The 16,578-nt window shown below is 45.6% G+C and overlaps 1 protein-coding gene across 1 annotated transcript; it reads right to left on the bottom strand.

Moving 5' to 3' along the window:
- Positions 1-1,702: 1,702 nt before the first annotated feature.
- ngly1 (N-glycanase 1) lies at positions 1,703-16,483 on the bottom strand. Its single transcript, XM_063185796.1, has 13 exons — positions 16,321-16,483; positions 15,907-16,021; positions 15,316-15,615; positions 13,656-13,818; positions 11,950-12,065; positions 11,562-11,665; positions 10,804-10,925; positions 10,135-10,280; positions 9,304-9,414; positions 8,643-8,822; positions 5,721-5,921; positions 4,121-4,298; positions 1,703-3,001 (listed from the first exon to the last, which is right to left on the bottom strand). Exons 1-13 carry the CDS (start codon positions 16,416-16,418, stop codon positions 2,835-2,837), a joined length of 2,001 nt encoding a protein of 666 aa, XP_063041866.1. The 5' UTR covers positions 16,419-16,483; the 3' UTR covers positions 1,703-2,834.
- Between the last annotated feature and the right edge of the window lie 95 nt (positions 16,484-16,578).

Below are 16,578 nucleotides of genomic sequence, written 5' to 3' on the forward strand. Positions count from 1 at the left end.
TAAGAAATGCTAATTTTTCTGGGGGACAACCCCCAGACCCCCGGCACGATGAAATGTCCCGTATTTTTTTCATTGACAGTTGGCAACCCTAATGGTAAATGAAGAATAGTCCCCCAAAAGTTGTTGTGGCTAAGCTAACAGCAGGGAAACGTTTTTGTTTTCTCCACGGAGGCGAGGCCACACAAGCACAGACGAGGACGAGAGTCCGTATATTGGAATCCACCCTATCACTTATCAAAGTGTATTTCCAGAGAAATTAGAACCAGGGAGAAGATTCAGTCTGATTGGTTCACATTGTAGCCAGTTAGCTTTGCATGCATACTGCAGTTCCTATTGAGTGTCCACTAGTTGGCGAGCGTTGGTAAGTCCTTCATGTGGGAAAATGTATGGAATGGAAAAGGGAGCTCATATGCTAAATACATTGCTATGGCAATTTCCATTCACAAATTTCATCAACAAAATATTCCTGGTATGCATTATGGCTGGTGTTTAATAATAGGCTATATTGTCAAATCTTTCAGGTGTTTAGTTTTTCAGCAGGGAAGAAGATTTCGACCTGTACCTCGATCCTGCTAATGTTTATGGGTTTGGCCTGAATAAATTGAGCTTTGTGACCCAATATATGCAAATTTAGTGACACAAAATGATCGAAACGCTACTCAAATGAGGTCTTATTATTTCTATCCCAGTTTCAAATGGGGGGCATTAGTCTATTTTATTTTTTAATACTAAGGGGGTGTTGGCAGGCTTATGATGATGTAAAGGGGCGTTGGCATGCTGAGGATGAGGTCAAGGGGGCATTTGTTCGAAAAAAAAGTTGAGAACCACCCCGCTGGATACACGCGATGGTGTGTGTTTGGCACTGCCCACAGTTTGCCCAGAAGTCATTGCAATATATTACGACATCATAACACTAAGAATTTTTCTTAAACACATACTGTAGTTTAACAAAATGTGTCCAGGGGCCACGCCAATAAAAAGCCCATTACAGGCACGATATGACATGACATGACATGATAGGAGAATTTCCTTTCCCCTTCTGCTGCTTCCCCCTGCTGGACACTGACTTTCTTTGCAGGCACGACAGGTCACAGCTCACACAACAACTGAAAAGTGAAGTGAAAGACCAACTGGGAAACTCTAACTCCCATTGTCATTGTGACACAGCACTTCGCAGCACACACAAGAGAAAACTGCACACAGCACACAACGAAATTGCATTTATGACTCACCCGTGCAAGGGGGCAGCCCCCAATGGTGACCGAAAGGGAGCAGTGCGGCGGGACGGTACCATTCTCAGGGTACCTCCGTCATGGAGGAAGATGGGGGAGAGCACTGGTTAACTGGCGGGTCGGGAGTCGAACCAGTAACCTTTGGTCTACAAGTCTGCTACCCTTACCGCTTACCCATGACTGCCCATCCGTGGTCATTATATTGACCTCCCTTCCTATCCTCTTCCACTGATGTCCCACCTCCATGATGAAAATAATTTGATTTTCCCCACTGTCAGTATGAGCACAAGTTTTGGAGGACTTTTACCCATTCAACATCCCTATTGTAAATGAGACAATGACCTTTGAATTGTGGTTTTGAAAGCAAAACTTGAGTATTGAGTAAAACTTTGCCTTGCATCCCTTGGCCACAAGCAAAATGAGAAGACTGAAGATATTAAGTTGGACACAAGGAAACAGACAGGCTGACATTTTACAAAAGGATAAGCGCTTTTAATATTTTCACCATTTTAAGAGGTAGAAAGAAATTGATATGCTAGTTTACAGTTGACAAATGTTTCCAATTAAAAAAAACAAACGAACAAAAAGAACAAACTATTTAAAATCACTGCAGATTATGACATTTCTAATGGAAGATTAACAGTTAAATGCCAAAATACAAGGAACAAACAACTCCCACCAGAATCCAAACATACATAACAAAATAACACAGACAAAACAAGACATGAAAAAACTCACACATCGCTCGAAATTGTACATGTTTTACATATTTGGCACATTTACAATGACTTGGTGCATTATCCACAATAGAACAGGCCCAAGAAATACCGGTAGTACATGCATGATATCCCTGTTCAGCACTAAGCCAAATGGCTGCAGGAAAGAATAGACTTCATCCACTACCACACCTCACCCAATTTAAGGAGCATGTCCACTTGATAACTATATTGAGAGCCCTTACTGTACTGTACACATCTGCAAATTCACTACATAGAGCTGTACATTGTGCAAAATGTTCACTTGTAAACTATGTAGTGCGCTAGACCACATAGAGTGCCATTTGAAGCGCCTGACTACATGGCCTACTCTGGGCTTTCTTGTTGTCAGAGGAGTCTTCACTAATGCCAGGGTCACCATTTTAATTCCATGATAACCATTTTCGATGCCGTTCTCCAGTTTGCTTTGGGTCGTGTCTAAGCATGGCACTGCCACTTGCCAGTCTTTTCTAAAGTGGGTACCTCACTCACAGCACAGTGTGCTCTGGGTGATCCAATGACTGTCATTTAGAATCAGAATGGACATCAAGGTTCCAATGTATTCAGTTAAAATCTATTTGAAACATTCTCAACCATCAAAAACACATCAGTTGCAAAACCAATCGTGGAAAAAGCTTCAAATCTGTAGAGATGCGTTCTGTCTACAGCGTGTTTGGTCACTGAGGCATCTACAGTAGTTAGACGTTCGTTCCAAAGATATTTTAAATTCTTCTCCGTATTCTCTCGGCGTCTTCAGGTGGACGTTCAGCCAAAGACATTTTCACGTTCATCCTATATTCTCTCCGGTTCTCCTCCTCCTCCTCCTCCTCTGTCAGATCAGGTCAGGTCATGCGTCCTCCATCTCCACAGCGATCTCCAGCGAGATCTTGTCCGTGTCCTTCAGCCCCTGGCGGAACAGCTGGGCGTGTTGCCATGACGACCCCTCCTCCAGGTGCACCTCGACGGTCATCTCACTGGCACCAGCTAGAGCCGGCAACTCGTGAGGCTCGCCGTCTGGACACACACACACACACACACACACACACACACACACACACACACACACACACACACACACACACACACACACACACACACACACACACACACACACACACACACACACACACACACACACACACACACACACACACCAATTAGCTGACGCTTTTTTTCCCATCCGAAGCCACTCACACTCATTTTAAGCACAGGGTATTGGTTACAGTCCCTGGAGCAGTGTGGGGTTAGGTGCCTTGCTCAAGGGTACTTCAGCCATGGAGTGTGGTGGGGAGTGGTAAGGATGGGATCCGAACCTGCAATCCTCTGATCCTAAGCCCATCTCCTTAACCACTAGGCCATGGTTGCCCATACACATGTATGCACGCACATGTGAGGAATGGACCTCCACATCTTTGACCATACTATCCATCACAGACACAATCATGCGCAAGAATATCAATAGATAACACATACTTTACTGCAAGTCTACACATCTGCCAGAGGAGGGTGCTCTGCTCTAACTCAACACAATAATCATCATCATTCTCCCAAGGCCATGGCCATTGACGTCCAGTGAGAACTCTCATTCATCTCATCTAGGTCGTGATATCCAAAGGAATGGGTTGTAAGCAACGGGATCTCTTCCCCGGAGCTTCAAAGACATTGGAACATCTTCCAAGCTTTAAAAGGTGCACTGTATAGGATGGTGGCCAGAGTAGGTATTACAACTACGCTGCTCATTGATACTGTGCTGCCTATTGCGAAATTCAATTTTTTCATGATTATTTACTACACAATAAACTAATATTTACTAGTATGACCAAAGTAAGTTTTGCAGCTTAAGATGTCTACTTCTGGAAATTCCATGGAGAAGATCCCACTGTATGAAAAGTCAAACATTTCCAGTCATAATAAATACTTGAAATTTGATGGTGGTGGTAAATATTCATGAAAAATTCTGAATGGGCAGCATGAATTCTGGAAATAAACTACCAAAAATATTGCACAGTGCACCTTAAAACATTGCTTACAGCTCAACTCTTTGGATAATATGACCATTTTCACACACACACAAACACACACATAGACACACAAACACACACACACGCGCACACACACACAGGCACTCCTCACCTCCAGCAAATGCGACACAGATGTCTCCTGAGCAGACACTGCTGCGTGTGCGTCCCGTCTCGAAGGTCTGCGTGTGGGCCCTGACGACGGCCTTCTTGATGCGCAGCCCCGCTGCCCCACAGTCCAGCCTCCAGCTCACGCTGCCACAGCTGGAGCCCTCCGAGCGAGCCAGGTACACCTGGCAACACAGACGCAGCAGGTGAGGTGAGGTATTACACTACACTACACTCCGAGCCAGCCAGGGGTCCGTTTCTCGATTCTTGTCGTTGCTAACCATCTTAAGACCGTCTTAAGACCGTCTTACCATTCCCTTGGATTTAGTGGTGAGCGTCGCTGTCGAGAGAGAGTTGAGTCGCTCTTACGAAGGACGTTGCTACCGTCGTTAGCAAAGACGCTTTCGAGATACGGACCCCAGGTAGGTACACCTGGCCACACAGACACACCAGGTGAGGTATTACACTAGACTACACTCCGAGCAAGCCAGGTACTAGCCTCGCGAGACCATCCACGTACTTCCGGCCAAATGGTAGTATTATGGGATGGTCAGGACCAGGCTAGCCAGGTACACCTGGCCACTCAGACACAGCAGGAGGTGAGGTATTACATGTTATACTCAGAGTGAGCCAGGTACACCTGGCCACACAGACACAGAAGGTGAGGTGAGGAATTACACTACACTACACTACAGGCAGTCATGGGTAAGCGGTTAGGGCGTCAGACTTGTATCCCAAAGGTTGCCGGTTCAACTTCTGACCCGCCAGGTTGGTGGGGGGAAAAATTAACCAGTGTTCTCCCCCATCCTCCTCCATGACTGAGGTACCCTGAGCATGGTACCGTCCCTCCGCACTGCTCCCTTGGGGCGCCGTTGGGGGCTGCCCCCTTGCACGGGTGAGGCATAAATGCAATTTCATTGTGTGCAGTGTGCAGTGAACACTTGTGTGCTGTGGAGTGCTGTGTCACAATGACAATGGGAGTTGGAGTTTCCCAGGTGGGCTTTACACTCCGTGCAAGCCAGGTACACCAACACAGACACAGCAGGTGAGGTATTACACTACACTTATGGTGCATTCCAGACCCAGTCCAAACCAGCAGGAGATTGCACTCCTCCTACAGTTGGGAGTTCAACAAATTGGTTGGTCAATACTTAGGTGCGGGTTACACATATGCGGATATTCTTAAAGTCAAATTGTTAAAAAATCTGTTCATATGTAAAAACGGCATGGACAGGTGCGTTTTAGGTCCCTGAATGGGGATGTACTTGTATTATAACTCAGAATTCACATAACTCATACAGTAATGAATATATAACAGAGAGTGAGAATGAGTGAGTGGGATTGAGAGAGCAATAGAGAGACAGACACTAAACAGATAGACACAGGGGGAGGGAGGGAGGGAGGGAGAGAGAGTGTAAGAGAGAGAAAGAAAGTGTGTAAGAGAGAGCTAGATAGAGAGTGTGAAATAGAGAGAACGAGTGTTTGAGTGAGAGTGACAGAGAGAGCGTATTTAAGTGAGAGAGACACAGAGGGAGCACGGGAGAAACAGAGACAGAGGGAGCTCTACAGACAGACAGAGAGAGAGAGAGAGAGAGAGTCCTGCTCACCATTTGCCAGTCGTTCTCTACTTTCCTGAAGACGTCTTCTCTGCTCCACACGCGTCTCTCCCAGCCCCTGATGTCCTCGTCTCCCCCGCCGCTGCTCGGTCGCGTGTAGCTGTCCGTTGCGGCGTTGTAGCAGAGGCGGAACTCTTTACTCCGTTTCTCCGTCTCCGTGGGGACGAAGACATATCCTGCTGCTGCCTCGGCCTGTACAGTTAGAGAGATACTGAGCTGAGTTTTTCTCCCAAAAAAATCTTAAATCAAGTGAAAAGGGAGATTTTCCCTCATCCCAGTTGCCATCGGGGGTCACATCTGAGTGCCCTGTTCCTTGAGACAATATAACACTTGTTTTTCGGTCTAAATCTTCTGACTCTTACATTCTCTTCTGACTCTCACTCTTACATTACATAGGACATTTTGATATTTTATTATTGCTATTGTCTTCTTTATTTCAGCTCCATTTTTATTTTATTTTAAGTTATTTTTTCTTTCATTATTTTTGTTTTAACATAGTTGTTAATCTATGTTGAGCTGCATGTCATGTAGGAATTGTGCTATACAAATACAGTTATTATTAATAATATTATTATAATTACTATTATTAAGAGATGCCCTTTGCCCTTTAGAATCTAGGTCAGGGACTCCTGAGAGGTAGCCCGTACGGATACACGTGCACGCAGACACACATGGTTGTATTCCCCCCAGGCAGCACAAAACGTAACGTAATTTCATTTTCCTTGTATGATTTGTGCATATGAAAGGGTTTATGAAACGAAAACAAAGTAAAGGAATTTGACCATTTCCAGGACAGATTCTGAAAGTTCTAAGCCTTGTGAATAAAATGGGATATTGTCTGGGTGATATTTTGTCCTAAAAGTCATGTTAAAACGTTCCCAAAAAGTGTTTTTTTGGTGACATGCTAATTTTATGCAAATGATATGCGTGACATAGAAGGGTTGAGTTCACCTCATTCCACCTTGTTCAGATCAATAGCACCAAAACAAAGCGCAGTGTCAAGCAGTGTGTTGCTGGAGGGCCGAACGGTGCCAGCTGCAAAAATGGCTACTTGACAGAAGGAATATCTTTGCACAAGTTCCCTTCTGTGAAGAATGATGGAACTGTGGCCGACAAGGAGAAGGCTAAATCAAGCTAGGGCTCTGTGGATCCAATGCATGGTTTTGAAGCAAGCTCATGGTCACTGTTGTGCTCGGCACATTTCCATCCCTTGTGCTTCACCACAAATGTGGAGGTCGCGGGCATGGTTGGACTGAAGAGAATGCTATTGCCTCAAGCAGTTCCAACAATTGACATCGCCGGCGTGCAGACTGAAACTGCCCCTGTAACTGCTCGGGCACGAAGACAGGTGAGTGCACTGCTTTGCTTTAGGCTACTCGTTTTACCTTGTCCATCTGCTTTGTATGTTGTTTTCAGGAAAGGGTAATGCACATTACATGCCAAACCGATGCGAATGCTCTCGGAATATGCACTTTTTGTTGATTGCCATTCAACTGGTCAATAAATTGGTTTTGGGAGGATATCCGCGCATCAGCGTGGTGCTCTCGGTCGAGGACAGCCAACTCACAGACTGGGCTACTCAGGGCTTTTTCTGAACGGGGAAATAGGGGCGCTCCACCCTCATACCTCCGTGGGTGCACCCTCATACTTTTATTTTTATATATATATATATTTGAGCGCCCCTAATAAATTTCTCATTCATGGGGGGGAACACCCCCCTTCACCCCCTGTAACCTGCCATGATGCTCCCTCATGCCAAAAAATCCTAGAAAAAGTCCTGCTACTCTTTAGCGAATAAACGGAGATGCACATAGCGTAGGCCTACTTTGAAGCGTTGATTGTTTGTTTTTAGTATTGTGGTGCACGTGTGGCTGACGTTTGGACACACCTCGTCCTCAGAGTCAGGCTGAGGGACACGCGACGCCTGTGACTTTGAGCACAAAAAATAATAATAATGATAAACGCTAAAAATATGCTGAGGACTCAGGCTATATAGGGTGTTTTTCCAACAGCCTAATACCTCCGTTTTTTCTCTAGTTGATGATATTTTTGCATGTAGCCTACATGCATTTCAATCACACTATATCGCGCAATTGAATCAAAATGCCCCCCATTTGTCAACAAATACACAGGCCATTTCACCTTTGGGTCATGGCAAAGCGCCCTTAGCAACCGTAACCATAAACCAGTGGCGGAACAATTGCACACAGGGCCCCAGGGCAAGGCACTTATAGGGCCCCTCATATGGCCTGCCATGGTCAGAATAGGGCCCCTACCAACACAAGAGTGCCCTGGGCCCAGGGACAAATGCTCTGCTCACCCTCCCTATAGCTCCGCCCCTGCCATAAACATAAGAACTGTCAGGCTATGTCAACAATCGTCACTTCGCCTGACATGTCACTTTCTGCAGATGTATCAGTGCCTCTGAAATAGATTTGTGCTGCTGTTTTTTTTTCTCATGAGGTTGGATGTGTGGTTTTTCGACACGCTGATGTTTGTATCAGAATTTTGGTTCCTTTATAAGATGTGGGTCCATCAAATGTGTGTTGTTTTCTCAGATCTCCATACTAGCAAACCAGGGACTCTCCTCTTTGATGTCACAGCCCAGCTCATTAGTCAAACCAAATTTCACAGAATTCACACTTTGAGTTGCCATTTTCACAAGTTCCTCCAGGATGATTGGGTTCAAAGTCTCATCGATGCTATCAGAAAGAACAAGGCTTTAATGGGAATGACCGTTTATTTTCGTTTCATAAACCCTTGAAGAAAGTGACAATAAAAGCTGACTTGACTTGACTCACACACAGTCAGTGGTGTACCCACCTACCAGTGATGCTGCAGCCATGGGCTCGTGTACACACACACACACACTCACACGCACGCACGCACAGTCACACGCAGACAGTAGTGTACCTGTGTTGCTGCTGCCGCCCCCGTCTCTCCGCGCGCTGCCCTCCAGGCGAGGGACCCCGATACGCGGCCCCCCAGCTCCCCCTGGCCCTTGGGGCTCTTGGGAGAGATGAACTCCACCAGCTCCACCAGCAGCCTCCCCAGCAGCTCTTTCTTGCGCTCAGCTGCAATACCCTGCTGACGCTGCAACACACACACACACACACACACACACACACACACACAATACAAATCACCAAGAGATAAATTTCATGCTGTAGACACAAGCACATGCGCACACAGACACAGACACACGAACACACACACACCGAAGTTGCAACATCACACAATACAAATCACCAAGACATAGCCGTGTAGACACACACACACACACACACACACACACACACACCAAAAGTTGCAACATCGCAATACAAATCACCAAGACATACATGCATGCTCACACACACACACACACGCACACGCACACGCACACGCGCACACACACACACGCACACACACACACACACACACACACACACACACACACACACACACACACACACACACACACACACACACACACACACACACACACACACACACACACACACACACACACGCACACGCACACGCACACACGCACACAGGGCTTAAGGATTGTATGTGTTTGTCAGGTACTCACCATGTTATTGAGGCTGTTGACCGTGTGCAGTAGCCATGTCTCCTGGACCTGAGTACGTCTGGCCTGCACCTCAGCATGCTTACAGGAGTACCGCCACGTCACATCCACCACCTGAACCAATCACAAACAGCCTCAGAAGTCACATGATCTACAGACACATTACACCAACCACATAAACCAATCAGAAACGGCCTCACATGTCACATGACCTTCATCACCATGTCACATCCACCACCTAAACCAATCACAAACAGTCCTACAGGTCACATGATCAAATCATCGCATCCACCACCAAAACTAATCAAAAGCCGAGTGTACCTGATGAAGCAACAGTGAAACGCGTCGTTCACCTAAATAAACCACCAGTAAAGAAGACCAGTGTGCTGTGATTTACCGCCCCTTTACTTGGATTGCTTTTACTGCACATCACCAGCACATGGACAGTGGTTGTGCACAGGGACTCTACTTTGAGTAATCAATAGCCGCGTTTGTGGCGGCGCATTGCTGCGCAGTATGTGCAGTGTGCATGCGCGCTTCACCATTATAATGCATAGTATGCTAAAGATGGGATAATATATCTAACCAGAATGCATCAGAATTTCGCATTGCATGTGTGCACTGCGCTGGCTGCATAGAAATGCACCGTCTCAAGCGCGCCCAGAAACAATCTCACAGGTCACATGATCTATGTACAGTCACATCCACCAGCTTAATCACTCAGAAACAGCTTACCATCCGGGAAATTTCCCATTATCCCATTCTGCACCAATCAGCACTTGGCAGTGGATCACATGACTGATAACTTGACCAATCGTGAGGGAGCATACTGACCTGGTCCTTGGAGAAGGCCAGTACGTAGGAGAGCTTCTTCCCCCAGCCCACCTCGTAGAGCAGGGGCTTATCGCAGGCGTTCTCACACGAGTCACAGTGCAGCCAGCGACCCTGCGACACCGAGAAGACCTCAGTCCACACGTGATCTACACAGGGAGAGGGAGAGGGAGAGAGAGAGGTAGCGCATGCAACAGAGAAACTGAAAATGAGGAATAGCACAAATACAAATGAAGTTAACTAAATATGACATTCAATTCTCTCAGTACAAAGCCTTTTTTTTAACCCCTTCTATCCCAAATGTAGCATCTTAACATGTGCCGTCCCAAATTTAGCATACAAATCTGTTTTGTCCCGTGTGTACCATCCTAACTAAGTAGTATACTGACCTATGCTGTGCCATATGTCACACTACAACTTATTTATCATCCATCACACTATGTAGCATGCAAATATAGACATGTAACATCCCAGATGTAGCATCGTATGTAGCATACTCATCTATTCTGTCACATATTTAGCATACAAAGTAGCATGCCAACCTGTGCTGTTCCAAATGTAGCATACTAACCTGAGCTGTCCCATATTAGCTGCCACAGCCCCCCTAGCAGCATCTCACAGGCCCGCCAGGGGTCCCCGGACCCCACTTTGGAAACCACTGTGCTAACTAACCTGTGCTGTCCCATACGTAGCGTGCCTCCAGCCCCAGAGCCCTGCAGCAGAGTGTGAAGCAGTTGGCCCACTCTCCACAGCGCCCTCTTCTGGTCTCCAGCAGCTTCTCAGGGTGGTTGTACCTGCCGGGTGGAGCAAGGAAATGCAGTTGGCACCCGCAATTTCTTTTACAACAGGGCAGTGTAGAGGAGACGAGAAACAAGCAGGAGAGAGACAGACAGGGTAGGGTTGGGAAAAGTCCCCGTCTGAACTCGAACCTGAATCCCCATGGGCATGCAGCAACCCGCACTCCCAACACACATAAATAATACTAATTTTATTTATACAGCACAAAATCATACATAACATGAAGCTCTCTAAGTGCTTAACAAACAGATTAAAACAGCAAACAGTAAGATTTAAAAAGAAGAAATTAAGTTTAAATATTTTTAAAAACATTTTAAAGAATACATTTTAAAGAAATCCATAATGAAAACAACAACCAAATATGTCACAGAATCAAGAGGATGTGTTGGGCCCGAGCGTTCCTGTTGATAGGTGACCAATAATGTTGTTGTTATCCCCGGTTAATAATAAAACATCCTATGGCCTAGTTTACATGAGACATTTAGTTCAGAATTAACTCAGCTTGATTACGTCATGTAAACACTTCACAATTCGGAAGTAAAGGAATGTTCAATGTAAACTCGACGGAACTATGGAATTCGGAATTGAAACCATCATGTAAACGTAGCCTATGGCTGCCATGTGCCTCCTACCTGGGGAAGCGTGTGGCGGTCTGGCAGGCGTTGCAGAAGTGCTTCTCCACACGCCCTCCGTCCCAGCGGAGCTCCTCCTCTGAGGGGGGCAGGGAGCCAGCAGACTGGGTAGTGGAGTGGTACACATGCTCATTAGAAACACATCTGTGCATCGGGGACTTCATTCCTTTCTGTTTATCTATGAGGGTTAGTTATATATTTCAATATATACCACAGATGCAAATTAGCTTTATAGCTAACTCAAGTACTGCAGTTGTCCTGTACATGGCCCCTGTCAAAGAAACCAATAAATTAAACATATATTTTTACAGCACTTTATATGGAATTTATTCCTTTCTGTTGATCTATGAGTGTTATTTCCATGTTTATATATATATTTTCACCACACCTGGGTCTTGCCCCCACAGCGGGAGCAGGGGAGGCTGTCCACCCAGGTGAAGAACTCTCCCTTAAACCACTGGAGCAGCTCCAACACCAACATGTCCGCCTCTCCCAGGGAACAGCCTGGTGAACAGAGGGAAGGAAATGAGGACTCCAGACTCTTCTATCAGGTGATTTACCTCTTCATTTAACCAGGTTTACTGCTGAATCAGCTTCTCCTCAGTGCACACACACACACACACACACACACACACACACACACACACACACACACACACACACACACACACACACACACACACACACACACACACACACACACACACACACACACACACACACACACACACACACACACGCACGCACACACGCACACACGCACGCACACACACACTAGCAATTCTGTTATTGACATGGTATCGGCTACGTGGCCACCACTGACCTGCATCTGATCAAGATCATTCCAGAATGCGCTCCGAACACACTGACATATAGTTGCAGGTTCAAATCCCATATAATTCATGGTTTAAGTGACATTCCCTTGAATAAGACCTCATGTTGCAGGCATGCATTCCAGGCATAGTAGTACAACATCCTGTTCCTTAACTAACTGTAAATCACTTTGGAAAAAGTGTATTCCACACTGTCCACACACTATAGGGTCATTTCACGTGAAATCAGACACTTTGGGACCCGACCGACCCGGATTTCAATCATACTTGGTGTGCCTTTTTAGTAGCATGGTAGCACCCCACAACTGCATTGGTTTGAATCTGACACTAATATTAAGGGAGAAACAGACTAGGAAAGGTTCACATGTGAGGGTAGGACACTATACATTCAGCCTTGAATATATCAGTCAGTGTTAGTCACAAAAAGATGCCTGTGGTATTGTTTGAAAGCTCTTTTCTGGCTCTACATATTACACAATCAGTGTGGAATACAACAACTCTCAGAATATGAATTATGATAAATTGTAAAATTAAAAATTGAATATCTAAAAAAACGATATTTTAAAATAGCCAGTTCCTTGTCCAAACGTAGCCGGCAATGTCATTAGCAACACCTCAAATGCTGGTGTTCGGTTCTTTATTCATTTCAGAGAGAATTTGACTCACAAATATGGCATCATACAGACCACTTACTAATAATATGGTAATACCATAGTAGCATCACATGACAAAACAAAAACAAAACAAAAATGGTCAGTTTCCATGGTCCCAGGTTTCAGAAACTAAGGCAGATGTCCATTTATACACACCAAATGATGATATGTGAATGTTTGAACATTCCTTCTCTGTGTACCTGTGTCATCTTCCCTTTACCGTACTTTAAAGAGATAATCAATGGCTACACTCTCATTTTGTACTCTACCAGTGCATTTGAAGCAGCAGCTGTGTCTTTTGTAGATAATGTATAAGTACGTCCCGTTGCAGTTACAGGTTCCACTACCAATGCAATGTATGATTGAAATCCGGATCGGTCGGGTCCCAAAGCGTCTGATTTCACGTGAAATGACCCTATACAAACTGACCTGGGTTTGCGAGGGTAATGTAGGTAATGGGTAATGCAATATAATGTAATCCCCAACATACAGCGAATACTGACCTGGGTCCACTTGTGCGCGTGTATACGCGTGTGCGCATACTTACACACATACACACACACACACACACACACTCACACGCACACACCAGATATATCCAGACTGACCTGGGTCCGCTTGCCGTGCCCGCTCCAGCCTCTGTTGGGCCTGGGAGAGGAGTCGGCTCTCAGGGATGCAGGCCCGGGCCTTGCCCTGCAGCACCGGGTCCTCATACATCAACACGTGCTGGAAGTTGGACTGCAGTGTCCGGAAGAAAGCCATACTTTTAGCCTGCGAGAAGAGAGACACAGAGTAGAGAAGAGAATAGAAGTGTAAATAACAATCGATATGTATCAACGCATCGATCCTACAGTATGGCCGATGATTGAATCGAATCAAATCGTATCGTGGGGCATTCTTAAAGGGACACTGTGCAGGAAATGGTCAAAAAAGGTACTGCAACTATGCTGCTCATTGAAACTGGGTTGGCTATAGCCAAATTTGATATTTACATGAAAGTTTACTAAGTAATAAACAAATATTTACTAGTATGGTCCAAGTAGAGTCTTTTTTGCAGCTAATATGGCTATTTTTGGAAATTCAAAATGGCGGACCATGGAGAAGATCCCCCTTTTCATGTATGAAAAGTGCAATTTTTTCCAGTCATAATGAATACTTAGAATTTGATGGTGGTGGTAAATATTCATGAAAAAGGTAACATTAGTGAATGGGCAGCATGAATTCTGGAAATAAACAACTAAAAATCTCACACAGTGTCCCTTTAAGTATTGAAAATAATCAAATCGCAGGCCCCTACCCAATGCCCTAGCTCCATAACATAATAGAAGTGGAAAAGTATCATATCTTGGGACATTCTTAAGTATCGAAAATAATTGAATCGCTGCCTCAAGAAATCGATATCGAATTGTATAATTGTCATGGAGGCGGTGATTGACACCCCTAGTACTGACTGGAAAGCCATACTGGAAAACAGACACTGTACAACAAAGGACAAAAAGGACAACAGATCATAGCAGTTGCAGAATAAGCTATCAGTCAGTCACTAACCATAATAAATACACTAAGATCCCTTACTGTTCAGAATCCAGAGATTAGTTGGTTAGATTCTCGACTCTCCACCAATAACCGATTCCTTTTGTGCTCAAGTTAAAACTTGAAACTCATTCAGCATTTGCTGATGAGTCATACCACAGACACACCCTGTGTCTCAATCCACCCACTTGTGCACTTCGGGCACTGTTTCAGTGCATAGGGCGCTCACGTTGAAAATTTCGGTTGAGTCAGTGCACTGAAAGCGCCCGGATGATCCCCTAACAATGGCGGAAAAAGCAGCGTTTGAACGATTGGACACTGCACGCACTAAACAGACGCCATGTTGACAGTGAAACGGAAGAAACGTGGCGTTCAATTCGAGTAGAAGAGTGTGGCCAACAGTCTCCTAATTCTGTAAGTTCAGTAAGCTGAGACACCAACCTTTTCATGCCAAGCCAAGTGTTGTATACGTGATAGTTGCCCTTTGGGGTGAAGGAAATGTACATACAAGCAGGAGACGCTGTGCAGTGTAAACAGTAGCCAACCAGTATTTCGGTAAGTAAATGCTACGCTCAGCCGTCACTTCCAGCGAGGCCACAGTGCATAAGTTAGTGCTCAAACTTTCCCACGACACTATGCACTGAAGACCTCAGTGCACTGTGTACTAACCGTCACTGCTCCACTGACACAAGTGCATGGATTGAGACATAGGGACAAACATGCACACACACGCACCAGTGAAGGCTGCTGGGAGGAGCTGTGTGGAGAGGGTGCTGCAGAGGAGACAGGTGTTAGAGGTTGGGTGGGAGGGGCAACAGCAGTGGCAGCTGACGACACTGACGCTCCTGCACTGGGTGCCCAAGGTGTGGAGGATGCTGCCTGGCCCCCAGCTGCTGCCCTGGCCGCTACTCCCACTCCCCCTGATGTGGCACCGGTGGCCCCCATCCTCTGGTTCCTTTCCGTAGCAATGCGCTCCCGCACCCTCCGGAGCTGCTCCACCGACGCCGTCATGGGGAATATCAGGTGTGTGTCTCCCTAGTGGAGGAGGGATAGAGAAATAGAGGGATGGGGGGAGAGACAGAGACAGAGACAGAGACAGAGAGTTAAGACATGGGCATTGCAGGGGGAAAACACTTCTCATCCCCATCCAACTCCATCCCCAAAACATTTCCTCAGAACAGGCACGTGCTGTGCTGTGTTATTATTATAGCTGATGATAAACATTACACATCCTAACACAACCCGTGACTTGAATTATTCACTTCAACAAGCATAGGCGACTTTGTAAAGAGGCCAGCAAAGCAGGCAAGCAACTGGCTGACGTACCTCTTCAAATCCCATTTCAAAAAGGCACTCCACGGCTCCACTGACAGGAAGGATCTTGGTGGAAAAAGTCGGATTGCCGATTCGGATCGACTTGTATTTATCCTCATTTGGGTTCCTACAAAGGAAAATAGTCTTAAAGGCTTTTTGACTGACAAGGTTTCACATCTTTACAACGAGAGAGAGGACACAATGACATTGTGGTTATTCGTTAACATCACTGGAGGTGTAGATGTGTCAAAGGATTTACCATTCCTACACCAACAGCAAGAGAAATGTGTTGAATTTACAGAAACATGACTGTGCATTATATAGCTACCACAGTGAGCCAGCTAGCTGGCAGGGTGCATGATTAGCTGGATAGACAAGTTTTTCAGACGGTCTGCAGGTGTTTGTGTGAGGCAGACGTCAAGTCACCTAAGGATGTTGTCTGCATAGGTAAGTAATATCTTCGAAACGTCCAGAAAAACTTCGTTTGTGTTTTCGCAAAGTGCACTAACTCCTGCGCCTGCCATTATCCAAGTTCCTGTTTAAGGAGCTGTTTTGTCTTCTTGCTGGTGGACTTGAAGAGAGCAGCTGAGCTGGTTTGTATCTTTGAACTGAATAATTGTATAGCTGCCCAAATCGTGCCTGAAAAACATTACGCAGATTTATTTTAAATGTAGCTGTTTCCTC

The sequence above is a fragment of the Engraulis encrasicolus genome, chromosome 20, assembly GCF_034702125.1.
Source record: "Engraulis encrasicolus isolate BLACKSEA-1 chromosome 20, IST_EnEncr_1.0, whole genome shotgun sequence".
Classification (NCBI taxonomy): Eukaryota; Metazoa; Chordata; class Actinopteri; order Clupeiformes; family Engraulidae; genus Engraulis; species Engraulis encrasicolus.